This window comes from Cordyceps javanica, chromosome 2, assembly GCF_051103115.1.
Source record: "Cordyceps javanica chromosome 2, complete sequence".
Taxonomy (NCBI): Eukaryota; Fungi; Ascomycota; class Sordariomycetes; order Hypocreales; family Cordycipitaceae; genus Cordyceps; species Cordyceps javanica.
This window is the reverse complement of record NC_139296.1, coordinates 2,098,479-2,124,630: the sequence shown is the minus strand read 5'-3', so window position 1 is coordinate 2,124,630 and position 26,152 is coordinate 2,098,479. Positions and strand designations below refer to the sequence as shown.

Genomic DNA, 26,152 nt, shown 5'->3' with positions numbered 1-26,152 from the left:
AAAGCCCTCGCATGGATACTGATTTCTGAAACGTCGCCCGCAACCGAGCCTCATGCGTCGGTTCGTCCCGCTTCTGCTCAGGTCCAAAACGCGCCAGTCGTCCTTGTTTGTACACAAGGCACATCCCAGCTGCTCATATACATGACAGCATTTAAACAAGGAAAAATTCTGCTGCTGCCTCGCCAAAAATCGTCATGGAATCATTGGTGCTTTTGCATCAGCCAGTCGGACTTTGCCCGACTCGTAGCCTGCTTGACTCTAAGTCAAGTAGCACTGCATATCATGAAACTAGTCACTTGCAGTAGCAGCCTCACTACTGATCATCGGGAACGATGGCCGTAACTACATGGCTACGTTCTCAAATTAGAAGAATAAAAAAAACAGACTTCGAAATGCACGCCACCTTTCCAAGACGAAGGCGAGCAGCACGTCTTCGCGGCATGGGACACACTGTCAGAACCTACTGAGAAGAGACTCGGGCCAATGTCGGTCCAAAACCTGGCGACGAGTGCTTTTAAGGTTTTCCTGTCTCTGGTCAAATTGTCAAGGCGAGTGCGCAGGTCCCTTTGAAAGGTAATGGTGTTACAGCGTTTGCGGCTCAATTGCTGCCACTCCTTGTGATATCGTCATTCTCTCGTTCGCGCGACGTCGTAACTCAAGAAAACACATGTCATGGAATTAGAAGAGGAATGTTTCTTACTCGTCAACAGACATTTTGCTGTGGAAGGTTGATCCTAGTCAACTAGTCATGTATAACAGCTCTGCTAATGGGAGGGGAAAAGGAAAAATCAGCATTAACAACCCAATCGCACGGACTTGGTACCTGCAAGGCACAGCACTCCACCCGAGAGAGGCAAGAAGTTTAATCTGCGTCATCGTGATTTTTCTTTCCCATTTCGCTCCGTCCTTTTTTTTTTTTCCTTGCCCATTCTATCCTAGCCATTCGCTCCTAGCCACCGATAGCTAGCTCCAGTCTCGGTTTCTCGGCAAGCCTATCGCGCGCGCGATAAGCGCTCCGCAAAAGTCATCACGGTACTTACTTAGGGGGGAAAAGGAAAAGAAGAAGAAGAAGGGAAAAAAACAGGTCACGCAGTCAAGACTAGGACGCACGACCAGGGGGGCAAACACAATCGGATCACAAACCCTGGATTCCTTCCCCGTTATTCCCCTGGCTTTTTACCATCCTGCCGCAGCAAAACGCCTCTCTTGGCACCCATCGGCAACAGTCGTCTGAGCGGGCAGCAATGGCGTTTCTCAATGCCTTCAAGTTTGGCAATGGCCTTTGGGATCCATCTCATCGATATGAGACGTCCTGGCTGTTGCCGCCGTGGCTACTCTTTGCATGCCGCGCCCTCTTTGTACGTGGAAAACCAGACAACCAACCAACCAACCAACCAACTCGCCAGCCAAACCCCCCTCTCTTTCCTTGTCCCTCGTCTACCCACCAACAGACCGCCTGCTAAAGTGCTGTTTCACATGGTGCAATCCATTCCTTTTTGATCATCATATGCTGACCCAACCAAATCTCCCCCGCCTTTATAGTCCGTATACGCCTTTACAGACCTCTTCTTCGTCATTGGCTGGTCCTGCACCCACGATGCCGCCGGCGGCTGCCAGGCCGCGCGACGCTCCTTTTCCTTCTTCACCGTGCTCACCTACTGGGGGATCGCCTTCTACCTGGCCGTCGCGGCGGTGCACACGCTGAGCTACATCCGCAGCGGCGGCCGCGACTCGCTGCTGGCGCGTCTCCCGCGCCCCCTCCAGGCCCTGCACGCCCTCTTCTACACCTCGGTCGTCACCCTGCCCTTCCTCGTCACCATTGTCTTCTGGGCCGTCCTCTACGCCGGGCCCTGGTTCCCCGACACGTACAGCGCCTGGGGCAACGTCAGCCAGCACGCCCTCAACAGTGTCTTTGCCCTGTTCGAGCTCGCGCTACCTCGCACCGCGCCGCCGCCCTGGATCCACGCCTTCTGGCTCATCATGATCCTGCTGGGCTACCTCGGCGTCGCCTACATCACCGTCGCCGACCAGGGCTGGTACACGTACAACTTTCTCGACCACGACAAGGTCGGCGGCCGCGGCTACGTCGCCGCCTACATTTTCGGCATCGCGGCCGGCATCCTCGTCATCTTTGTGGTGGTGTGGGCTCTCATTCACCTCCGCGTCTGGATCACGGAAAGGAAGCTCAGCATGGAGGGCAAGTTTGCCGGCAGCGCGCGCAATCACGTCGAGGATGCTACGGCGCAGAGCTCAAAAGAGCAGGCAACCCATTCTTTTGTCTAGCAGCTCTGCTTCCATGTCGATGCGTTTTTTATTCCCGCCACCGCACTGGCACGCAGTGCTGATTTCAATGAACTCTGCTTGTATTACAATGTAACAATGATTTGTCAATATCATGCCAATTTTAATATACAATTTTTTAAAATCAACAAACAATGTCGCTGGCTGTTAACTTGAGCAACGTCAACATCTCAGCGTTACCCCGTGGCGCTTTTCAGATTCGCGAATCTCAAACATGATTTGAATGCCAACAAAAAATGCAGAACATACCGCCACCAAGAAAAAGAGGCCTGTTCATGTCAGATGCGATTCAGCCGAAAGGGGAGGGGGCCTTGAAGCTTACCTGACCAGTCACGCAATATTGCCTTGGCAATGCTCTCCACCCCGTCCAGACCTACAGCAAAGCCAACCATATTGGCCGTAATCATCATCAGCACATTGAAGACTGCACCGAAGCAGCAGAGCATGCGGAACTCGGTTGGGCGGGCCTCCCACTTCCTCTTGGGGAACAGCGCCGTTGCTATGAACTCTGGCAGCATGAACAGGACAATGAGCCAGCCCCAGATCAGCAGCCGCAGCTGGATGTCGTGCCAAAGTGCGACAAAAGTGAAAACGCAGACATATGTAACGAGGGACCTCCCAGTGGACCGCCAGTTGCGAAAGGACGACCCGCCAAGCGGCACGAAGAGGTAGCGGACGAGCCACCGGCTGTACGAGCGATGCCAGGCGCGCCAAAACTGCTGCGTGCTGTAGTTGTTGCTGACGCAGCGTACCATGTTCTCTGGAGGGTCGATGCCGTCAACAAGCGCCCATAGGCGCGAGAGTCGCCACGGCAACAAAAGTTTGAGCCAGATGAGATGGAGGTTGAAGAATGACAGCAAACTAAGCTGTCCGGCGGTATAATCACTCCAGACCGGGCTGGCCTTGCTGATGGCGCCCACATAGTTGTAATGCAAGACGAGCTCCATGGCCAGCAGGACTAGCAGGAAGCGTACAGCATAGCGGATCGTTCGGGGCCTCTCGATACTGGAGGGGCTGTACTTTGCCTGTGAAATGTAATCGTTGAACGTCATGATCGGGCCTGTGAGGTAGAGTGGCGCGTAAATGGCATAGGCCATGTAGTTTCGGAAGGAATAGTCGTTCACGTCAGCAGGGATCGAAATTCTGTCCTTTTCAGACAAATTTGCGGGGTCGAGTTGCTTCTTCTTGGGCATATTAGCGGCCGGTTCCGGGAAAGCATGCCGTGTGTTGGCTAACGTACCTCGAAAATGCCTGCTTGGTTCTTATCGCGACTCCAGTAATAATCCAGGTTGAAGCTGATCAGGCGCAGCACTGTAATGTTGAAGAGCACCTCCCATCGCGCAACGACGCCACCAAATCCGTCCAGCCATTGACCCCATTCCATCAACGATGAGTCCACCGGGGAGGGGCTACCGCTCATCAGCACCGGCGGCGACAGCAGGGCCGCCACCTTTCGCAGCGGGTAGCCGTCATATATTTCGTTGGCAAAGAGCGTGCAAATGTTGAAGATCCACGTCGCGGCGGGAACGTAGCGGCGGGGCAGCCTGGTTGCCAGTTGATGGTTGGTGTAGAGGATGCCCAGGACCTTGAGCGCGGACACGCCGTGCAGCGCAAACAAAAACACAAAGGCAAAGGCGTAGTCAAACGACGCCCGCTGCTCCAGACGCACCGCACCACTGGGCTTCTTGGTGTTGATGGGCTTGACGGCGTTCCAGGCCCGGCGTAGCAGCGGATGGAAGGTCAGCAGTGCCGCCATGTGCAGCAGGGTGCCTCGGAACAAGCGGTATTGCGCATCGGAAATGTCAATTTTTCGGCCGGGGATCCAGCCATCGGACAGGTATCGCTCGAACTTGTGGTATCTGGGGTCGGAAGCTATTGACACAAAGGTAAGCCACGGAGCAGAAGCCAAGCACGCGACTGCGGTCACTCACGCTTCGAGACGTCATAGGCGATCCAGAACATGTACGGAACGGTGACGACAAACACAACATAGTAAAAGTAAAACTCGGGCGTATTCCACTTCGAGGGGGCCGCGCGGCTCTGCGCCTTGGTGGCGGCTTCTCGCTGCGCGACCGGGTCGCTGCGCGCCTCAATGACCGTGTTGTACGGCACCGACGAGGACGAGGTGAACCGCGTGTCGAGGGTGTCGGGTGTATAGACCTTTTTGAGGAATGAGAGGACACCCATTGTGGGCAGCTGGGCGTACTGTCCTTGCTCAAAATGACGTCTCCCTATCGCATTCTGGTAAAGACAGTACTGATGGGAGAGAAAGGCAACGAGCGACGACAGAAAACGAGTGACGGGAGGCAGTTGATCTTACGTGTCTGAAGCTCACGGGTCAGCGGGGCCGACAAGTCGTCTGGGCTTGGAATTGCAGGGCCCCTGATTTGGTGACGCCTCGGTTGGCCTATACTGTGTACCTGACGGTGCGGGCTGTGCACTTATGCGCACTGTGCTATGGTGGTCCCAGATGCCAGCCTCGAATCAGGCTGTCGTACGTATTACACGACGTGTATTGAAAAGCATATGTGCGTATTGTCGGCAGTTCGAACAAATTTTCCATTGAGAAACCCTTGCTATCTCATACTCAGTACATTATGCTATCGCTACGCGGCAGCCGTGAGTGCAATAAGCCGTATTCGATTGACCCGATAATCGCTGCCCAGAGTACAAAGTTCTCCAAATTTGCACCACATATGCGGCCCCGTGTCGTTCAGTTCTAACTTGGTGATGAGTCTTCTAGCTTGACCCAATTTCGAATAGGCTCAAGAGTTTAGTACTTTTACTTGCAGCTATCTTCAGTGTTGTGCTGGGCAGCCCCGCGCTGACTGATCGACGAGCGTGAACGCAGCAAATCTCTACGGGGGCTAGTTCTAACAATAGTCATGGTCGCCTTTTGCGATATTATTCAACTTCTCGTATTGCGCAAACGCACAGTGCCTATCACTTTGTTACTGAGTGTGGTCGAGGATTGCGAGGTGCAGAAAAACCTGAGCACGTTCTGTGTTTTTGGCTTTGAGTAGATTGAAGTCGAGTGGCGACAACTTCTGGTTCTCATGAACCCAGCATTTTAGCCACCAACCATAACACAAGGTGATGAATCAAAGAGATCCAACCATGATTATTTACTCCGAAAAAGAAAAACATATCCAGCTTACTTGCTACTAGAGCGCCCCAGAGTAGGTCGATAGATTGAACAATTTTATGATGGCAGTTACGATAGGGTAGCGAAGATCAAGAGTGGAGAGCTCCTTATATCACAAAATAATCCACCGTGGAGTAACTCTGAGTGGTCTAGTTGGTTCATGGCGTTCGACTGTAATTGAATAATTGTCATCGAAAAGTCGGCGGTTCGACTCCGTCCTCGGAGATTTCTTTTTTTGCTCTCCCCCCATATTAGGACATAGAACGCGATAAATAACTTTTTTTTCCCACTTCACCCTGTTACTTTAAACACCCCCCCCTCTATTCATCTCGCTGTATAGTATTTTCGCTCATTCTATATCACTTCCTTCTGGGCATACCACTGCTGAGCAATATGGTGATCACGAGACAATTCCGAGCCACACCACCTATCAAGACCTGACGTGGCATGCATGTGCCATTTAACAAAGAAGGGTCAGACAAAGCTTAAGTGGGAAATGCAATAATCAAACAGGTCTTTTGAATTTCGCAAAGGGCAAAATAAATTATCGTGCCCATTGTTCAATGTAACCAATGTAATAATGTGATGAGAAAAGCGCGCAACTGCCGCACGCAGCGGGACTTTAATTAGTCGTATATTTCAGTGACTCGGCCAAGACAGAGAAAAGCAGAACTTTGAGCCTTTCCCCCGTGAGAGCGCGTGAAGACATCGAACCAAATTCCAGCAAATTCCGTATCAAAACTCCACGCTATTAACCCATGTCGCATTAGGACGTAAAATAGATGATGAATAAGTGGCGATAAAAATGACAAAAGACAAGAGAAAAGAAGCGGAGCTCAAATAGCCAAGTCAAGAGCGCCGACCGAGAAATGGGGTATAAATGTTTAGTAGCTGAAATCAACATTGGCCATGGTTGGTACCACGGCCTTGCTCTCTTCCGATGAAGAATTACTGGCGTCGCGGGCAGTTGTGGACGAACTTGAGTCATTGAGTGTAGTCTCGGCGCTTGATTGCGAAGTAGTCGCGTGAAGCTCATGCCCCGGAGGCGGAATGGCACTGGGAGACCAGCCTTCATCCACAATCTGCTGGAAGCTCCAGCTCGGCTCGAAGTTCTTGCTGTTCCAAGCATGGTTGACGCGCTCGTACATTTCATCAATCTGCTCGAGGCTTATCTTACTGGTCTCATATACCATGGACCAAACGAAGAAGACAGCAAGAACGCAAAAAGCACCCCAGATGAAGAAGATTTTGGGACCGAAACCAGCATTCCCTGGACCAACGTCAACCATGAACGGGGTGCTATAGGCAATACCAAAGTTCAGCAGCCAATTTGAAGCGGTGGAAATGGCCATGGCCTTGGCTCGAACTTTGAGAGGGTAGATTTCAGACGTAACGACCCAAGCTACGGGCCCCCACGAAGAAGCAAAGAAGAAAATATTGAGGGAGCAGAATACCATTAGGATAGTCTGCTGTGCACTTTTAAGGTCCTGACCAGCCGCTGTGGTGAACGATGCAATGAAAAGCTGGCAAGCAGCCATGCCAATAGCACCAGCCATCAGCAACCTTCGTCGGCCCCATGACTCGATGACAAGGAGGCCGGGGAAGGTGGAGACGACATTGATGACCTGAATGATGAGGGATTTGGTGTATGGGCTGTCGATTCCTGCACCCCCAAAAAATGTCGTACTGTAGTACATGATGAAGTTGATACCGGTAAGTTGTTGAAGCATTTGCAAGCCACAACCAGTGAAAGTGCGACGGGCCAGATGAGGCGTGCCAACAAAGATCTCCTTCCACGAGTCGTCACCTAGTGTCAGCTCGTACTGATGATTGGCAATGATTTCGTGCAACTCTTCAATGAGAGCAGGGTGAGTTATGTCGAGCCGACGCAAGCGACTTAGGGATATGCCGGCTTCCTCATTTCGACCTTTTTTGACGAGAAATCGCGGAGTTTCGGGAAGGACAAGAAGGCCCATGGTGATGATGAGGGCGGGTACGAGCTGTAACCCGAGCGGGATGCGATATGACGATGAATTGGAGATCCTTGAGGTTATGATGTTGACGATTGAAGCCGCTAATAAGCCAACGGTGATGGAGAGCTGGTATGCACATACGAGCGTACCGCGAATCCATTTTGGAGCCATTTCGGATTGGTACATTGGGACAAGCACAGATACGGCACCGACACCGACACCAGCAAGAAGTCTAAGAAGGCATTAAAGCATGCCAGGCATACAAAAAGACAAGGCGACTTACCGGCCAACAAGAAGCAGAGGGATTGATTCGGCGCAGACTTGGCAAATAGCACCAATGCAGAAGAGCGCAACGCCGAGCAGGAGAGAGATCCGACGGCCCAGAAAGTCGCCAAATGGAGCGGCGATCAGTGCACCGAGGACAGTTCCAGCGCTGAGAATGGCGACAATGATAGAAGAGTCTTTTGGGCAAAGATTCGTGTTGGCGCCAGCATCGCTGCAATTGGTAGCAAATTGCTTTTTGAACTCGTCCATAGCGAGGATGCCGTTTATTGCACTATAGGCACAGAGTCAGCACTTGGCGCTAGAGTGATAGGTGGTGGCCTCGACAAAGTTGCAAAACAGTAGAGAGAAAGCACTCCCGACGTTACTTTTTGCGAAACTGTCGGAAATTTGACTTGAAGGTAACAGTGGCAGTAGGCCAGCAGTCGATGCTGGGGCCCTGGCAATTGGCGGGCATGCAAGAGGTCGAGAATGGCCGAGCTCATGGGAACTGGTCTCAAGGCTTACCCAGTGTCGTATCCAAACAAAAGTCCACCAGAAGCAACAAAGAGGCCAACCATGATGGCCGGGGCTGACGAGCCAGCGACATTGTCAGGCTTTTGCCAGCGCATGGCAATCGCCATGGCGTCGGAGTATGACGAGTCAATCCACGGTAGCTGTTGGCGGCGACCGTTCGCGCTTTTTCCGGGGGTAAAAGAGGTATTGCCAAATGTGGCCGTCGTCGAAGTAAGAATCGTAGGGTGTCGTTGGAGGATCAAACGGAGGGTTGCGTCGTGTCAACGGTTGGATCGTCGGTATGGGGCGATTTCTTCAGCGAGCGGGGGAGTCGCGTGCAGGTAGCGACTTGATAAAGAAACGGGACAAATGGCGATATAAGATCAGTTGGCGATACGGCGAAAGAAATTGACGGACAGCCGCACGACGGTTGGGCAAGAAAGGGAGGGATGAGAATCGTAGTCTTGGGTAAGGATGGTGATTGAAATGTGGAGTGAAGATGGATGGTGAGAGGGAAGAAGTCGTGGCGAGCGGGCGAGAGAAGTGGTAAGTTGGAGGGAGTGGGCGGCGAAGGCGACGCTACCGCTAACCATTTACAGCGCAGATGCACAGGGTGCCGTTACAGCGGAACATTCATTAGAAGTACCTGGTAGGGGTTTCCTGGGGTGTCAAAGCCGACCGCTGGGCTGCACAATGCCCTGGCCCGGACAGGGGGGGCAACGAGGGAAAGAGAGCCTGTGACTACCAGTACGCCTGAAGGAGGGAATGACTAGGCAACTAGGGCACCCATGGGAGCGGAAGATCAGGCTAGTTGACACGCAGGCGGGCCAGACAGGGAAGGTCTGGCCATGTAAAAGTCAGTCAGCCAGTCAGTCAGCCAAATAGGCGGGCGGTCTTATTGTGGTGGTGTGAGCAATGCTATTTGGAAACGGGCTCTTATGCTGAGTAGGTAGAGACTACGAAAAGGGTGGCGGAAGGGGGGTTAGAGTCACGAGCATTGGCGAAAGGCCATTGGCATATCTTGGAAAAAAGGCAGCCTTATTGGCTGAACAGTGATGCAGCCACAGTCTAGGCGGAGACAAGCTTATGTACTGAGTACAATGCGTGACCCAACTTGCGCGACATGAAATATTACTTACAGTGGGCAGAGATAAGTACCTACCTATGTACCTACATAGGTGCTCTGCCCTAACCGAGCACGGGTACCTCCTCGCCCAAGGGACCTCGCGCTGCAGCGTCTTACAGGGGGCCTGCCCTCCTGCCCTCTTCCAGCGACCACTGCAGCGCCATGTCTCTCGCTGGCGGTGACGCCCCACACACCGCCGCCCAGCTGGCGCCTTGCCTGGTTGGGCACTGGCGCTCACCAGGATATGTGTCTACTCAGGTGCTCAGGCGCGCCATGCCCCCGCTTCCCCAGACTGTGTACTGCAACAGTGTCAAGTAATTAGCTGGCCATGCCGGCATAATGAACTTGGAAACGCGACAGAAGTCGGCATAATCTGCTGTCTGCTCGTCGCACCCCCCCTGGTCGGTCGTCTACAACAAACCATCCCTACCCGCCCACCGTTGTAACAGTTCCTGGTCAGGAAACTGGCAAGACTGGGAGCCCGCGGGCGACCGGTAGCCGACTTTCCCCACTTGTCTACCCTCCAGGCACACATCCTCGATCCTCGTTTACCAATACTGAGTACCTACTACTTAATAAACTTCTCAACCCTATCTGTTCGCTGCGCCGTATCATTCTAGTTGCAGATCCAAGTTGCACCTCTACTCCCTTCTGATGCGCGCCGGGAGATCGATCGTTTTCGCGCCCAAAAATCACTCGATACGATGGTACTCTTTTCCAAGGCAAACATTATTGGCGGACACATCGTCGCAGCTGGCTGTTGAGGAGCCTCAAACGAACACTTTGTCACCACCACCACGACCACGCAAATAGTCAGAGGCAATATACAAGCTTCCCAAGGAGAATACCAGCAATGCGCTCCCTGGCCACATGGTTTCCTCGCCTCATTCATCCATTGCATCTGCCAATAACACACCCGGCAACCAGTCCATGTTTCGCTTGACAGGCGACAACCTCCGCCCTGCTCTATCCGGTCATTACCTCACCACTACGCATGCTGTCTCCCCCCTCCCTTTTGGCCATGGTCCTGTGTCATGGCCCCTGCCGCGCCCTACAGTTACTGGTGCCTCTCGACAGCAACCAAGTTTCATGCCGAACAAAGCGGCCGACGCTTCGTGGCGGAGGGGTCGTGCGTTAGCCCGCGCAGGCCAGCGAATTGTGGCAGCGCGGCGACGCCTCACTTGACACTTCCGCAAAGCCCAGGCCCCAACGACGCTTTAGCGGGTTTGAAATCATTTGACGGTGCAGCACATTGGCGTCCGGCACATCAGTTCCACCCCGTAAATGAGCTGGAGCAAAATCAGCACAGTATCGAGCCGCTTACTGCGTAGTGCCAGGCCAGGCCGTTTTTGGCTGTCCAGCATCCATCTGCTCCGCATGTCCATCGCCAGCCTTGAAGCAATTTGTCAACTCGAGACGTCGAGAGCATATTTTTCTAGTTGCACCAGTATGAGACTAGGACGTAGGCAAGCACAAGATACTGGTAGCTTTTCCATCACACCGACAAGATTCTTATCGTCATTCGAGAGAGCCGCTACCCTTGACTCTCTGGTGCCAGCTCCATCGAAATGTCTCAAATCTAACGAGCCACTTGACCTGCAACACTCCAGCCCTGGCAGCCCAGCATTCCACGCAGGCATACATATGGCTAACTCAGTAGCACGCAAATAGCGCTGCTGTCCTATTTTCGTACCATTGCACTTGTCGGGTGTCTTGTCTCTGTTTCGCCGGGCCCCCTCTCCTGCTCTTCATTCACAGTTCTTCGCATCCTGTATGCTTAATTTACCTCAAGTTTCTGGTGCCGCGATGAAATGGGCTTGAAATGCCATTACTGGGAATGCGGTGTATGATTTTCGGGTTGCTATGACCAGGTTCTTTACTTCCGTCAGAGAACTTCTCGACCACATAAATCTTAAACGACCCAGACCGATATCACTGTAACACCATTACTGCAACATACCTAGCCTCATGCTCATGCTCATGCTCATGCTCATGCTTATGTTCATCCTACCCCAGCCCCAACCCTCCTCGGCCATGTCCCGCTCCTTCCAAGTCGATTGTGAGAGTGGCTTTTGAGGCGTTGGCGGAGCTTGCAAACCCAATCTCCTCGGCTAGATTCTGCTAGGTGGCGACGAGGTCTGCAGGATGCATGTCGGCATGTCGGGCCAGTCCTCCACCTGACAACAGTGTCATGCCCTCCAGGTGAAAATCCTTCTGTGCGATATCACCGTTTGAGATGCTTAATTTTGCTTCGTCATCAGAGAGTTGCTCCCTCACAGAGTTTCTTGCCGAGGCTAGTTTACAATGTTCTAATCAAAGGAATCTCGATGAACCTTTGCCGTGAAGATGGCCTCGTGAGAAATTCGATAAACTTGATCTTTTTGAAAGGATTCGGAGTGGTTCGAGCTAATGCAAGCAATATTCGCCAGCTTAGTAGATGCTGCAATGGAGAATAAGCGCCTGAAGGGAGAGCAGACTTTGAGGTGTTGGAGGACCTCTTGCCTTGATGAAGGCGAATTCGTTGAATGCCCTCGTTTGAGGATTCTCGCTGTTCAGTTGCATGCAAACTAGACTAGGAAATTTCTGAAAGCTGCCTACATCCTGAAATCGCACCGGCAATGTCCATTTCCTCTATCGTCCCCCTCGGCAAGTCAGCCGCCACACCGACTTCGTTCTCTTGACTAGTAAGTAGGAGGTTCTTACCCAAAATACCTCCGTGCCCAATCTTAATCATTCAGCCTGTAGTAGCATCCGCCGTATCGGTGGGTTCCTCTACTATGAAGATTTTCTCTGTCATTGACTGTTCCTTTCTCATCCGATTTTGCTCTTTCCATAAGGCGAATATATGAGACCCCAACCCCCGCCCCTCCCTGTACCTGAGCGAGCACGCCGAGTCCACCAAATTGCATTTTTCACACACCTTGTGAAAGGTTCGAGTTGCCCAAGTTCAATCTCTCGCCAAGGATCAGCGTAGAACGGCGTAGGGAAAACAAAGAGCAAATTCCATGTAAAATTTGGGGTTATGGAAGTGCAAAATGTGATGCTGGGTAACAAGTGTAAGACCAAAACATGATTTTCGAAATTATAACGCATCTGCCAGGGGACCTCGGGATCTATCTCATCTCGCCTGGGCCCCGAACGGGGACTGCGGGCACATGTCTACAAGTTAGCTATTGCTGTTGGGTTAGGACCTATTGTATACGCAAGTATTTATGCGCTGCAATACAGTTTCTAATTCTAATCACAAAAGTGTAGGCCTGTTGTGAGTCCATCGCATTCGAATTCACTGCTTGTCCTTGAATGGCTTCTTCGTATGCATGCATTGCTATCTGTACAACGTCGAGAATACATAGGGAATAATCCAAATACACAAACATAATAAAGCTAAATAATCAAAAAGTCCCAAGCGCCAAATTGCCCCTCAGGTCACCTCCGTTCGGGCTGATACATGTTGGGGATTCTTTTAAGCCATGTCAAAATCTATGTCCCATCAATCCATGAAATAATACTATACGACCGTTTCCGGTTCATCTTTTTTTTCGGGGGTATGAAACAGCCGCTTACAGCTCGAGGCTGGGCTCCTGGCCCTTGACGCGGCCAATGACCTGGTTAGGGGCGTACTTGGGGATGACCTCGTCATCGTGCAGCATCTCGAACTCTTCGGTGGCATCACGGCCCATGAAGTTCATGATAGCCTGGGGACCGCCGGGGTGGTCGTCCAGCCAGTTGGAGAGATCCATGACAACACCCTTGACGACGACCCAGAGGTCCTCCTTGGTGTTGTGCTTGGCAACCTCCTCCATGCTGTACTCCTGCTCGGGAATGGCAAAAGGCTTTGCCTCAGCCTTGGTGGCACCAGCGGGGGCGGCGGCAGCCGGAGCGGACGCAGCGGCGGGAGCAGCAGCGGCGGCAGGCGCATCAGCGATCTGGGCGGGGGCGGCGGCAGCACCACCGTTGGCCCACTGGACAGTCAGTCTGCCAGGAGCAGAGGGGTCGAGGTGCAGAGAGATCTGGCCGATACGGGCCGCGCCAGAGCCGGCGCCGCTGAGAGCCTTCTGGAAGAGGTAGTTGCTGGCAGTGTCACCAGCAACACGACCGTAGACAACACAGCCAAGGAGGGAAGAGCCACCAAGACGGTTAGCACCGTGGACACCACCAGCCAGCTCACCGCAGGCGAAGAGGCCATCGAATGGCTTCTTGTCCTGGTTGAGGACCTGAGCCTTGTCGTTGATCTCGATACCACCCATGGTGAAGTGAAGGACAGGCTCCATCAGAGCGACGTGGAAGGTGTCGTTGATGTCCAAGGGCATGTTGTGGAAGAACTTCTTGCCCCATGGGTCCTTCTGCTTGCCATCGGCAATGGCGTTGTAGGTCTTGAAGGTGCTCTGCAGATGGTCGGGAGTGCAGCCAATCTCCTTGGCCAGCTCCTCGCCGGACATCTTCTTCATGAGACCACGGCCAGAGTAGTGGCGGGTGTGGAAGTCAAGGACAGTGGAGGCCTTGGAGTTGAGGACGAGGCGGATGGGGAACTTGCCCTTATCCTTCTCCTTCCACATCATGCCGGAGACGTAATCACGGTGGCCGAGCTCGTCGCAGAAGCGATCACCGTCGGCGTTGAGGAGAAGACCACCCTCACCACGGAGAGCCTCAGCAGCGAGGAACTTCCACTTGGAGCCAGGATCCTTGGGGTCAACGAGACCCGTAGGATGGACTTGAACCTTGTCCATGTCAATAGCGTTACCGCCAATCTCCATAACCATCTTCTGACCGTCACCGGTGGCGTGGGTACCGTTGGTGGTGGCGAGACCGTAGGTATCAGGACGGTGCTTCTTGAGCAGAGACCCGTCACCGAAATCGGCGGCGTAGCCACCAGTGGCCAGGACGACGGGACCCTCAAGAGTCTGGGTCTGGCCATCAAACTCGTAGGAAACACCGAGAATGGAGTTACCCTCCTTGTTGAGGCCAGTGACGCGGGCCTTCTTGATGATCTGCACGCGGTGGGGCTCGGTCTCGGAAAGCTCCTCAAGGCGCTGCATCAGGGCGTAGGTGATGGCCATGCCGGGGAACTTGGCATCGTGGCCACGGTGGGTTCGGGGCTGAGAGTGACCACTACACAACAGATTTGGGTCAGAAACTTGCGTTTACAACATCTGCGACCAGCAGCGACTGCTAATTTTCAAACTGTACTTACCCGAGACGAGAGACGAGGGTGAGGTCGAGGTTGAAGACGTCCTGAAGCCACTCGACGGCAGCAGCGGACTTGTAGGTCAGAACCTTGATGAGATCAGGGCGAGCCTTGTCACGGGCAGACTTGAGGGTATCATCGTAGAACTGCTTGACGCTGTCGCCAACGCCGTGTTCAACCTGGGTGCGGGTCAGGGCACCGTTGATACCAGAGGTGGCCTTGGTCGAGTTACCACCGAAGAAACCTGCCATCAAGGATAGTCAGCGCATCGGCCGAGACACCGAGGGATTCTAGAAGCAAGTTTACTCACCCTGCTTGTCGAGGACGACGACGTTGCCGCCAGCCAGGTAGATGGTGTGAGCAGCACTCAGGCCGGAAACTGGAGAGTTTGACGTTAGCAATGCGATTGGCGGGAAGAGGTCGTGGGCGGCGCGCAGGCAGGGAGCGCGCAACGGCCAAACGCGCGCATATGCGCACACCAGCGAACCGAGGCAAAGAGAGCTACTTACGACCACCACCGACGACAATTACTCTGGGAGCCATTGTGCTGTGTGTGTTTAGATGTGAGGTGGGAAGGGAGAATGAGGAGAGAAGCGCAAGGAGGAAGAACAGGCAGAAGAGTAGATGAAGCCTGCGCACACAGATGAGATTGGAGAGGATTAAGGGAAGAAAGAGGATGGAGAAGAGATGGAAGAATGAGAAGAGGAACAAAGGTTAAAATGGCTTCCGGACCTGGGAGTTTATGAGGCAATGAGTGGAATGGTGGAGCCAGGACGCCGAGGGCGATGGGACAGCCGAGGTCAAGTTTGGGGGGACTTAGCCAGAGCATTTGACTGGGGACATCCCTCACTTGGGGGGAGGAGGGGGATGCCGACCAGGTACCTACCTAGAGGCTAGGAGGGGGAGGAATTTGGGGGACTCGTTTTCCGGAGAGGCCTGCCTAGGTGCTAAAGAAAGGCCAACGAAACCAGGTGTTCGGCGCCGCCAGTTACCCCAGTTGCCACCGTGAGCAGCCAGTGTTTGCTTGCCACTTGCCGGTACTTACCTCAAAATCCCAGCCCAGAGAAGCCCCACTACCTACAGGTAGGTACCTACCTACCTATCTACTACCTACGCAGTTACAGTTTGTTTGCTGCTCGCTGCCCGCCTCTGCCAGTTGCCACCCGCCTTTGTCAGCCACTGGCACGGCGTTTGTATCCAATAGACGATACAACGGGAAGAGCGACAAACGGGATTTGACTGAGCCGTCATAATCATCGTCATTGCCATAATCACCATCAATAGAAGTAATCTTTTTCTAACTTCACCTGCTATCCTCTCCTCATGACCTAAATTGTGCCGACACGACTTCACACCCTCTTCCCGTGCCAACCCACATGCCCCCGACCGAGTAGCCGGCGCCGCTTATTAGCCTCGCCCGACCCTCAAAGGCCCAAGCACCCGAGAATTACAGCGCATCCTCGGAGACTACCACGGGCTGCTGGCTGCTCTCAGCGTAGTGCCAGCCAACTCCGTCTCACCATTCCGCACCGTCTCGCGCCCACTGTTGCAGGCATGTGGTGTCGCGACGTCGCTACCGTGAAATGAGTCTACACGCTGGGGATACGACGGTTCTTCGGCGCCGGCCTGGGGTAAGGGGACTTGGGCGAGACAACGGGCCGATCCAGGAAGCCCTGCCGGTAGGACATAGTACGATGGTTTGAAGGCTCGCGAAGGCCGACAATAGAATGTATGGATGGATGCTCGGAGCGCACGCTGTGCCAACAACCGATTCAAAACTGCCATATGTGGACACTATGAGCGACACCGGAGCCTCGGCCTTTCCGCATGCGCCAATACAAGCTGCTCACTGCCATCTCAACCCACAACGCGCGCAAGATTCAAACAATTTCAACAGACGTCTCCCAGTCTCGACAGCGTCACTCTCATAATGTTCATTCTCAAGTCTGCCAATTCCCACATGCCAAAAGCTCGCCTGTGTGGATTAGCACGACCCCAACCACGATGCAAACGAGTCTGGTGACGCTCACGATTCACATGTGAATTCCTCCAATTGTTGCCCCACGGTCCAGCAACAATAAGATTCCCCACACTCTGCGACGCTGGGGAGGATGGATATGTCTTGGAGGGGCAGTTTCTCCGTGCCCAGTCACTGTCAGATGACGGGCATTCTCTCAGTGGCGCGCTGCAAGTCCAACAAATACCTGGAGCATGATTGGCGAGTGCCGCTTTCGCACGTGAAAGTCTGGGCACGGCCTTTGGGGTAACCCAAGAAAAAATATTGGAGAGGCCGATTTGCGATTGATGTTGCCGACCAAGAAAGAGTTGGTCCCCGGGCACCGCCCATGTTTTATTTTAATTCCCACAGAGAGGCTCTAGACTCCGTGGGTGCATATATACTCACCGAGCCCTGATGCGGCTCTGGGCTCTCGTAGTTCTTCTTTCACTATGGCCATAGTACGATGGGCAGTGCTCCCGGGGAGCACGTAGCTCGGCTTCTCATCCACCTCGCAAAACGCCGAACCCGGTTGCTAGTCAGCGCAGCCATCGCCCATGTGCTTCAGACCTCACGGTCGGCGAGATGCCAGTTGAACATGATCATGCTAAATCGCAGGGAAATTTTACCGCTATTGCTAAAGGGTAATATTCATACCTACTGTCCGATACCGCCGACCGACGCAACATCTCGTGGCCACTGCCACCCAGGGCAGATAACCGGACAACCAGCCAGCAGTGCTCACACGGGAAGCCTCGGCGGCCCATACCCGATTCGTCACCAGTGACGTCTTTTGCCATTGCGCGACCCCAGGTGCTCTTGCCCAAGATTAGCCAGCATAGACAGACTGCAATAGACTGGTTATTCATCTATATTTGCGCCCGACTTCTATAATTCTTTTCTGTTCCTCTTTAGTGAAGCATCTCAGCGCAGGCCTGTTATGCGCCGCTCCGTCATTGCGCTGTCTGGTTGTCTCGTTCTTCTGCCCACCGTTGCCGCCGCCCTGCGCAGCAGCCCACAACCCGACAGCGACGTCACCACTCCCGCCCACCTGCGAAGCCGCCCGCCGAAGCACCTCGCCGCCATGGCCGGCGCCGCCGACGATCACCCAGTGCAGCCCGCCGTGCGCCTCAGCGACACGCTGGGCTCCAACCGCGCGCTGTCCACCTTCTCATCGTTTGCGCGAGAGCACGCAGCCGCCGCGGCGCGCCTGAGCGACGGCGACGGCGACGGCGATGGCACGACCGTCCTCGCGCCGCTCAACTCGGCCGTCGAGGCCCTGCCGCGCAAGCCCTGGGAGGACGAGCGCGAGCTCGGCGAGCTCGGCGCTCAGGCGTACGAGGGCGAGGAGGGCAAGGGCCGCGCCGACGCAAACCTCGGCCGCTTCGTTGAGGCCCATCTCGTCACGCGTAGCCCCTGGCCCGCGGGCACCAAGGCCAAGACCATGGCCGGAACGGAGGTCTGGTGGGAGGAGCGGGACGACGGCACGCGCGTGGTGATGCCCGGCAAGGTCGAGGTGGACAAGGTGGCGATCGAGGTCGCCAACGGTCAGATTGTAAGCGTTTCCGGCAGTGCAGCCATGGCCGAGCACCTTGCTACGTGTTTTGCTGACATTACCGCAGTGGATTCTCAAAGGCGTGTTAAAGTTTGAGTAGCCTCATAAGGCCAGTGTAGAAAGGGGCAGACTGTTGAGCTACCTAGGGATAATGATACAAACGAGCAAACATATTAGTAAAGGTATTCATACACAAAGAAGAGGAGGAATGGCCGATGCCGTCTCCAGTCTAATGATATGCCGTTGTATACACGCTATGCCCCGAGCGCTACCCTTCGAGGTGCTTCCTTCTTCTTGCCGTCCCTCGTAAATTGTACGGCGCGATGGCTGCGGTCGTCAAAGGCCGCGGCCGGGCCGACGTGCATCTCCCGCCAGCACCGCGCGCAGTAGACGTCGCCGTCGCAGCCCAGACACCGCAGCGTGGCATCCTCGAGGCAAACGGTACACCAACTATCCACGTCGTCGTCGGTGTACTTGGTCCGCGACTGCAGCCGCGACACGGGTTTGGCGGAGGGGCGCGATGTCGGCACCGACGGCAAGCTGAGCGAGCCCTCGTCACCGTCATCGCCGCCCCCGTCTGTGTTGTGGCTCGGAGCACGCAGCGCAGCCAGGCGTGCGGTGATGTCGTCTAGGTCGGGCGTGTCCCGCAGCCCATCCCTCTGCGGCGAGGCTGCAAGATTCTGCAGGTCGGAGGGAACCGACGGCATTGCCAGGTCCGCGGCGCCGGACTCGTGCGTCCCTTCGTCGTGGGGGTCTTGGAAGTCGTCGTCTTCTTCTGTGTCCTTGCTATCATGCGACGCTTCCAGCTCCGCTTCAGCTTGGTACCTCTCCACCACATCCTCGACCTTGCGCCTCATGGCCTCGCTGTCCGAGTCGTCGGAATCAGGCTCACTGTCGTTGCCTCGGCGCTTGGGCGACGGATCCGAATCCTTGGGTATGTCGTCGGCAAGCTGCTCCAAGAGCGCCCTGACCTGGTCGTCGCTTGGCTCATGCGTACCTTGAGCGCTCGGGTCCTCGTCGGGCGTGACGTCGGCCAAGAGCTCTTGAAGGGTATCATCGTCGGTAACAAAGATGTCCTCGATATTCCCAACCTTGCTATCGCTTTGAAGGGACGCATCTAGCGCTAGTGAGACTGAATGCTCAGAGAGTTTGCGTACAGGCTGGGTCGCAGGCTTCGGTGACGCTCCTCGGCTCGGTGGCTCAGGCGTCGCGGAGCCTTCGCGCAGCGATCTGAGCCGCGCGGTCAGCGCATCTTCCCTCGATGGCGTTTTTGCCCTCTCAATAACATCAATTTTAATTGTCCTGCGCGGCTGTGTCAGCTAGAACTACTCTCGGGCTGGCGGTTCCCAGATGCTGTTGGTACTCACTGAGGCGCGTGCGCGGATAGACCGCCAGCTGGGCCACCACCCCGCAGTGCCTGTAAGCGATCTAGCAAGTTCTTGTCGACGTCGTTGGCCATGCCGATGCGCAATTTTCTAAATACGTGGGCCTACAAAGGAGACCCCCAAGAAGACGCAAAAGCTCGGGGCGCAGCAGTGGACAGGTGAGGTTTTGGGTTTGCGCACCTCTGCAGTGGCGAGGCAGTTGAGCCTGTGGTGGGGCAGCATCTTGGCTCAGTATCACGCGCGCATATACAGTTGTTACATGGTTGCTTCACTGAGAGTCTTGTGCCGTTGAATTAGGTTTAATTTGAAAGGACTGTATCGTCAATTAATTGTAGAGCTTATTGTAGATAATGGCCAGCAATGCACAGCATATAGCGAGCTCGTCGAGCACTATCTCTGGGTATCTACTTTAGAAAGTCTATGGCCGAAACCAGTCAAATGTATCTAGAAGATCCGAGTTGAACAGATCTGCCGCGTCAACAAGAAAGTCAGTCTCCCAGCCCTGCACGGAAAACTCCTGGCCGGTCGTCTCTGCCGGCGGGTCTAGCACGCGGTCCAACACTTGCTCTATGATCCTCTTCAGCGTCGCGCTAACACCATAGTTTGGAGCATCCGGGGGGACGGCGTTGAGGCACCCTACAAGCATGCTCAAAGACTGTATCATGGTCGACTTCTTGACGCCAGAAGCTCCGGATGACGCTGCCGCTGGTCGAAGCAGCTCCATGCACAAGACTCCACCAGCCGGCGCTCCGTATGCCATGAGCAGCCAGTCAATATCGCACATGACGCCCGTAGTCAGCTGGCGGTTGGTAAAGGGAATCAGCGATAGTTCGATGATTTCAAGGCTGATTTTTACGAGTTCAGCAGTGACTTCCTCTTTTAGCTTGGAAAGTAAGCGCTCGATAAAGAACACATTGTGCAGATGCTCCAACGTGATGTGCAATCTTGTGTACACCTGCACATGGTCCAATGCAGAATTCTGCAAGTCATCTGCGGCGTGCTTTAGAACGAATGGGAACCCGTCGTACATTTTGGTGGCCTGCTGCTTGAGCTCAAGAAGCGGATCCTCGCAGGCAATGAGCGTATTTCGAAGCGCAATCTCAAGAATCGAGTCGCGAGTATACGCCATCATCAGTCGGGCACGGAGTGGTGATACCGGAAGAATCTTATTCCCCAAGCTCCAACCTTCACTGTCAATTTCAGTGTATGGCATGCCCTGGCGAGGCGGTACTTGCAGCAGCTCTTCGTCACAAATGTCGAGCGGCTCTGATTGTGAAATGAATCGACGACTGAGCAGTGGCGGACGGCCGGTGAATATGGCTATGAGTTTATCGATGTTGAAAACGCCGGCGAAAAGTCGCCTTCTGATTTGTACACATATTGAGCGGTCGCCAAATGCAGCGGTCGAGGTGTGGAGGCCTAGATAGGTTGTCAAAGCGATGAGATCTCCATGTAGCCTGAAATGACGAAGATCTAGGCCGAGAGTGTTAGCAGGCTGGCTGCTTTTCCATTGCTAATTTCCCTTTTGTCAAAGACGATAGTAGACTTACCGCCGTCACCGCTAATATTGGACTGTAACAGGCTCCTTTTGAATAATAGAAAGCAGAGCAGGGTGTTTCCGGTGCCCGCGTTCCAGCAAAGATTGGCACAATCAGCGACCAACTCCTTGTAAAATTCGAGAGCAGTTCTCCTATCCATATCATTCAATGCTTTGCAGCTACCCTTGAACGTCTCTCGTGGCAAGCTGAGTAGCCCAGAACTCCAGTAGGCGAAGAGGATGCCGATACATTCCCATCGCATGTTTTTACCAGAAAACTCCTTGAACCACTCTTTAGGGTCTGTGTGGTCCTCTCGTGGGACAGACGCAGTGTTGAGGCAAAGTCTTTTCGCCATGGCGGAGAGGGACTTGTCACTTCTATCTCCGTCGAGAATATCCCCAAAGGTATCCCATAACGAGTGCAGCAACCATCTTGCGGCGAGTCGACACCAAGCATCATGAATGTTTCGATACGTCTCGAACAGATAATAGCTTGACGCGCGGTCAGGAATGTTGCGAAGAACATTTATAGCTGCGGCTGGCGGATTAAAGTCCTGCGGTGAAAGCGAGGGCGCGTCTGGCGTCGGCACTGAACTGGCATGACCCTCCGCACCTGGCATGGACATGAGCCGGCGCTGCGCTTCTTCCAGATCTGTAGAGAAGCTCGTCGCACCCATGTATCCTAGCGCCTCGTACCTGACACTTTCTGAAGGACGAGCATCCTTGGAAGCATGTTCCTGGTGTATGATCTTGGGGCTGGCGACGCTCGCCCTAGAGGGCTGGTCCGGAGACGGCAGATTATACGTCTGTTCACGGCTGCGAGGCGGTGTGGGAGATAGGGGATACTTTGCAACAAGGTATATGCATTTGTTTTCTATCCGACCCTTCCTGCAGCGCGAGCAGATCGGCAGCTGGTGGTCACAGCCGACCTTGCGGCTGCGACATGGTTCACAGGCTTGTGGGCGTCCATTCCGTCGCCGAGGGACGGTTGTTGCATGCTGGGATCGCGCATGGGAACGCGGTGACAACATGCTTTAAGAATGGCCTCAGACTTGGGCGGCTGCAGCGCTTATGTGGCTACACAAGACACGGCGTTTTTGAGATGGCCGAAACGTGAAGAGTTCGCTGATGAAAGCGGTACGGCTGTGGCGACATGTGCATCCGGCACCAACCAGCCTGGGCCTAGTAGGTTGGAGGAGGAGCTGGCTTACAAACTCCATTTTCGCCCAGTAGGCAGCTGCCGTACGATGTTTCGAGGCACATAATTGCCACTACACCATAAATATGTATGTGTGATCTTCTTGAGCTCTAGCGCTATCAATGAAAAGAGCCTCCAGATCAAATTGAAGTCCCTGTTTTGGGCGGTTTGTGTGATACTGTCGACTAACTGGTGCTTCCCGCGAATCATACATGTGAGTCATGCGCAAAAATTATCAAGGAATGTGTTTACGACACTGAGACTAAGGATTGATGTCCCGAGGCATCTAGTTAGGTATATCTGATATTCTTGTAAAAATCAGAATCTAATACTCCGTATAGAGAAGCACATGTTGTTCATGTCGCCATGCGCGTGCTGACAGCGCCACTCAAACTACCTAAGTACCTACTTACTCAGCCTCAGCTGGAAACGAGGCGCAGCCCAAGGGCACTAAGAAACTACAGCTCCAATTGGGCGTTTCGGAAAACTACAATTCCATTGGACGTTTCGGATGGGGCAGTAAAGTGGCTGATCGCTGCTGGAGGTTAGATTTGAGTTTATATCTCCGGTCTGACAGGGCGACATGTCCGTCGCTATCTACATGCTGTAGATACACACCGACACGTGAGGGAAGCATAGACCCGGACACCGGAGAGGTAGGTGAAAGACGCCAAGGCAGAATCCCGTTTGATTTAGCAGTCCCGTGTGCGTTGTTTTTTTTTTCCAAGTTATGTACTTTCTTCGTCTTCTTCTGCTGTTGCTTCATTTGTTCATTCTCTTTGTTTTCCATGTAGTACTTGTTGCTCTACTCGTTAGCTTGCCACCCCAGTAGTGGCGGTGGTGCTTACTCAGTACTCATACCTGTATGCCCTGAATACCTAGGTAGGTAACTAACGTTAAGTACCACATGCAGAAAGACGTCACTGGCCCAACACTCATCAGACTACAATCGCTCATCGACGGGCAAAGCTCTGTCTCCAGCCTTGCATCTAATCTGGAAGTCTTTGACGGCGCTATTCATCATGAAGATGCCACCTTGGCCACGGAAATGCTGGCGTTTCCCAAGGGGCAAGATATCAGGTGCTTGGCAGTCGTCGCCACTGTTCTGTTCTCGGCAATGACCTGGCGAGGCTGGAGCCGTAAGTAGCTCGCAACCTTGGGAGATGCTGGGCTGTTAGTCACAAAGCTAGCGCAGTGACCTATTTGTCAGTAGCTAGCTTCGGGTTCCTCGTATAAAAGGGTTGTGACAGGAAGCGGCTAGCCATGTTGCACGGTTGACAAGTAAGGTATTGTCTGTGAAGGTGACTGCGACAGTGATGGCGTTGGCGGTTGTGCGACGCCTGCAAAAGGCCACTTGTTTGCCTATTAATTCAACATGGTTTTGATACTTCAATAGGCACGCAAACCGTCCTTGGCCTCAAGCGTTGCTCTTGTAGGTAGTGAGCGACCTCGCTCAGTCTCATCATCTCTAAGCCACAACATTGCCAACGTATCTCGTCACCGTGTTGACTAGATAGGTTGTACGTGTAGCCAGTTACTGACCTGTATAGTACTTACCCTATTTTGGTATGATATTATAAATATGTACCTCGCAGAAGGCAAATTCAAAGAAACGGTTCGGAGATACCTCGCACGCATGGACTGCAACCTACCTTATAGCTGATGGCCTGTCCCCACTGACAACAGTCAGTGGCAAGGCTCAACCAGGCGCCCGAAGCAGCCTAATAAATGCGCTATAATACTTGCCCCCACTACCTTTGTGCCCGTCTGCAACTCTGCCACCTGCCCGGGCGTCCGCTAAAGGTAAATGTCAGTGGTCACACTGATTACCGTGAGGTGGCACTGGTTTAGTTGCTCCAGCCATCGCTCCAGTGGTGGTGGGACAACGTACTGGAGCCCCGGAAGCCCTGGTGCCCTGGTGCCCTGCGCCTGCCCTGGAAATAAGCTCAGCTGGGAGCCCCTCCAGGGCACTCCTGCCGGATGCTGGATGAGGTCATGACTGTCCCACAGTGACTTCCTCTGTGACCCTGTGGCGAGGCTCCAAGCAGCCAAGGCAGGCTGCAGCAGTTTGCAGCCACCCAGCACCCCAGACCTAACCCCTGTCTAGCGTGCTCGAGGCACTCTATTAGGCTCTTTGGGCCTCTCCCACTCTCCATTCCATGATACATATATAATTTCGCAACGCCCCCCGTGCTACTGATGTCTTGGCATTCTAGGGAGTAAAATTCATCCAATACAACGCGACAGAACTCCTGATTTTCATCTCTTAGGCATCTGGACAGTTTTTGCTTGCCTTGCGAATCTTGAACCAGAACACCAGCAAAAGTCTTGGTCAATTGTTTTTTACGGCTCCGTACGCACGCCTGAGTCTCGGGCCCGCAACTTGAGTCACCCACCATGAAACTCGAATTCGCAGTACTGGCCCTGACGCTCTTGACGAGCGCCTCGGCCGCGGCCATCTCTGAGCCGCTCAACATCGCACCAGTCGATCTCGAAAAGCGCAAGGGTGGCGGCGGCGGCGGTGGCCGCGGAGGAGGCAGCAGCAGCGGAGGCAGTCGTGGAGGAAGCTCGAGCAGCTCGGGCGGTTCAAGCAGCTCGGGCGGTAGCCGCGGCGGCTCCGGCTCCGGTTCATCTGGTTCGTCAAGCTCCTCGGGCAATCGTGGCGGCTCCGGTACCTCGAGTAGTTCCAGCTCGTCCGGTTCCTCGGGCAATCGCGGCGGCTCCAGCTCGTCAAGTTCTTCTGGCAATCGTGGCTCATCAGGCTCTACAGGTAACCGCGGCTCACCTTCCAACACTGGTCCTGGTGTCAATACTGGCGGTACCACAAAATCTGGCAGCGGCCCTCAGCCCCAGTACGGCGGCGGGCAGTACTACGGTGGAGGCTCTCGCGTTCCTTACAGAGCTGGCAGCACCAGGAACGGCATCGTTCCTGGTCTCCTGGTCGGCTCTGCGCTTGCCTTCTGGCCCGGTCTATGGCTCAGCAGTGCCTACATGTATAACTACCACAACCCCTACCGCTTCCACAACGACTCTAGCAACAAGGACGAAGAACTGCCTGTCATCTGCGGCTGCGCCCAAGATGCCGCATGTGGCTGCGATGACAGCGGCAACACTACTGCTCACCTCAACGATCTTGTTGGCAACGGGAGCTATGCCGACCTCAACAAGAGTGTCGTCACCGTCGGAACCAAGGACGGCCAAAAGGTTCTCCTCATCAATGGCACCTTGCCCAACGGCACCACCGCCAAGGGCGACGAAGACAAAGATGCCGATGGCAAGTCTACCTCTAACGCGGAATCTTCCGCGGCTGTCAAGACGACTCTCGAGACATTAGGCCTCTGGCCGGTCGTGGCCACTGTTGTCGCCATCGTCTTCGCCGCTTAAGAGATGCCACGTCCAGATCTGCTCTCTTATTATTCCAACATTAATGTGTATCATATAACACTCTGTTTCTTGTTTCATTGTTTTACAGCGGAGATACAAGTACCAAGCACATGCCTGGGAAGCAACTTGGGTTGGGCGGCTATCAGCGTTGGGCTATTTTGGGCCTGTTCATGACTTCGTAATGTTTGTTTTTAGAGAAAATGATATCCTTCGACGTTATCATCAACTTGACGTCGATGACTGAGTTATGACTATTAAATAGAATTAAAAGAATAGACCATCACAGACAACTCTTCAGACTCTCCGTGACAGTGAAACACCCCAGGATTTTAGAAATGTAATTCCGTTGCTAGTTGGTTTCAGTACGGTTTATGCATCATGCATCTCTTTCTGTGATGAGAGCCCACTGCACAAGGCCGCTCCGTACTCAAGCTATCCTCCCCCCTCCCTCAAAAAAAGAAGAAGAAGAAGAAAAAGGTATAGAATCCGCAAAGTGATTTTTGATTATCTCAAATTGTCGTAGCACTGTGATTCTACACCCCTCCAGCGACCGTCTTCGAGCTAGGACGTGAACGTCCATAAGGGGCCGC

The 26,152-nt window shown here is 53.9% G+C and overlaps 8 protein-coding genes and 1 non-coding gene across 9 annotated transcripts; 4 read left to right on the top strand and 5 right to left on the bottom strand.

The window, feature by feature from the left end:
- Window positions 1-1,244: 1,244 nt before the first annotated feature.
- On the top strand, window positions 1,245-2,283 carry V2A60_003133 (uncharacterized protein; the record flags this gene model as incomplete). The annotated part of the gene is made up of 2 exons (XM_083254473.1): window positions 1,245-1,358; window positions 1,543-2,283. 2 exons carry the CDS (start codon window positions 1,245-1,247, stop codon window positions 2,281-2,283), a joined length of 855 nt encoding a protein of 284 aa, XP_083110599.1.
- A 180-nt stretch (window positions 2,284-2,463) lies between these two features.
- On the bottom strand, window positions 2,464-4,488 carry V2A60_003132 (MBOAT, membrane-bound O-acyltransferase family-domain-containing protein; the record flags this gene model as incomplete). The annotated part of the gene is made up of 4 exons (XM_083254472.1): window positions 2,464-2,570; window positions 2,624-3,485; window positions 3,542-4,173; window positions 4,233-4,488. 4 exons carry the CDS (start codon window positions 4,486-4,488, stop codon window positions 2,464-2,466), a joined length of 1,857 nt encoding a protein of 618 aa, XP_083110598.1.
- Window positions 4,489-5,584: 1,096 nt separating this feature from the next.
- V2A60_003131 lies at window positions 5,585-5,672 on the top strand. Its single transcript has one exon. It is a non-coding gene; the product is annotated as a tRNA-Tyr (tRNA).
- Window positions 5,673-6,330: 658 nt separating this feature from the next.
- V2A60_003130 (and other transporter-domain-containing protein) lies at window positions 6,331-8,324 on the bottom strand (the record flags this gene model as incomplete). The annotated part of the gene is made up of 3 exons (XM_083254471.1): window positions 6,331-7,651; window positions 7,703-7,975; window positions 8,209-8,324. 3 exons carry the CDS (start codon window positions 8,322-8,324, stop codon window positions 6,331-6,333), a joined length of 1,710 nt encoding a protein of 569 aa, XP_083110597.1.
- A 4,558-nt stretch (window positions 8,325-12,882) lies between these two features.
- V2A60_003129 (FAD binding domain-containing protein) lies at window positions 12,883-15,050 on the bottom strand (the record flags this gene model as incomplete). Its single annotated transcript, XM_083254470.1, has 4 exons — window positions 12,883-14,431; window positions 14,514-14,751; window positions 14,818-14,886; window positions 15,017-15,050. The coding sequence occupies 4 exons, from the start codon at window positions 15,048-15,050 to the stop codon at window positions 12,883-12,885; spliced, it is 1,890 nt and encodes a 629-aa protein (XP_083110596.1).
- A 2,393-nt stretch (window positions 15,051-17,443) lies between these two features.
- On the top strand, window positions 17,444-18,158 carry V2A60_003128 (uncharacterized protein; the record flags this gene model as incomplete). The annotated part of the gene is made up of 2 exons (XM_083254469.1): window positions 17,444-18,058; window positions 18,126-18,158. The coding sequence occupies 2 exons, from the start codon at window positions 17,444-17,446 to the stop codon at window positions 18,156-18,158; spliced, it is 648 nt and encodes a 215-aa protein (XP_083110595.1).
- Window positions 18,159-18,312: 154 nt separating this feature from the next.
- V2A60_003127 (B-box zinc finger protein) lies at window positions 18,313-19,517 on the bottom strand (the record flags this gene model as incomplete). Its single annotated transcript, XM_083254468.1, has 2 exons — window positions 18,313-19,360; window positions 19,426-19,517. 2 exons carry the CDS (start codon window positions 19,515-19,517, stop codon window positions 18,313-18,315), a joined length of 1,140 nt encoding a protein of 379 aa, XP_083110594.1.
- Window positions 19,518-19,861: 344 nt separating this feature from the next.
- Window positions 19,862-21,992, bottom strand: V2A60_003126 (fungal specific transcription factor domain-containing protein; the record flags this gene model as incomplete). Its single annotated transcript, XM_083254467.1, has 3 exons — window positions 19,862-20,916; window positions 20,994-21,825; window positions 21,933-21,992. 3 exons carry the CDS (start codon window positions 21,990-21,992, stop codon window positions 19,862-19,864), a joined length of 1,947 nt encoding a protein of 648 aa, XP_083110593.1.
- Window positions 21,993-24,575: 2,583 nt separating this feature from the next.
- V2A60_003125 (uncharacterized protein) lies at window positions 24,576-25,562 on the top strand (the record flags this gene model as incomplete). The annotated part of the gene is made up of 1 exon (XM_083254466.1): window positions 24,576-25,562. The coding sequence occupies one exon, from the start codon at window positions 24,576-24,578 to the stop codon at window positions 25,560-25,562; it is 987 nt and encodes a 328-aa protein (XP_083110592.1).
- Between the last annotated feature and the right edge of the window lie 590 nt (window positions 25,563-26,152).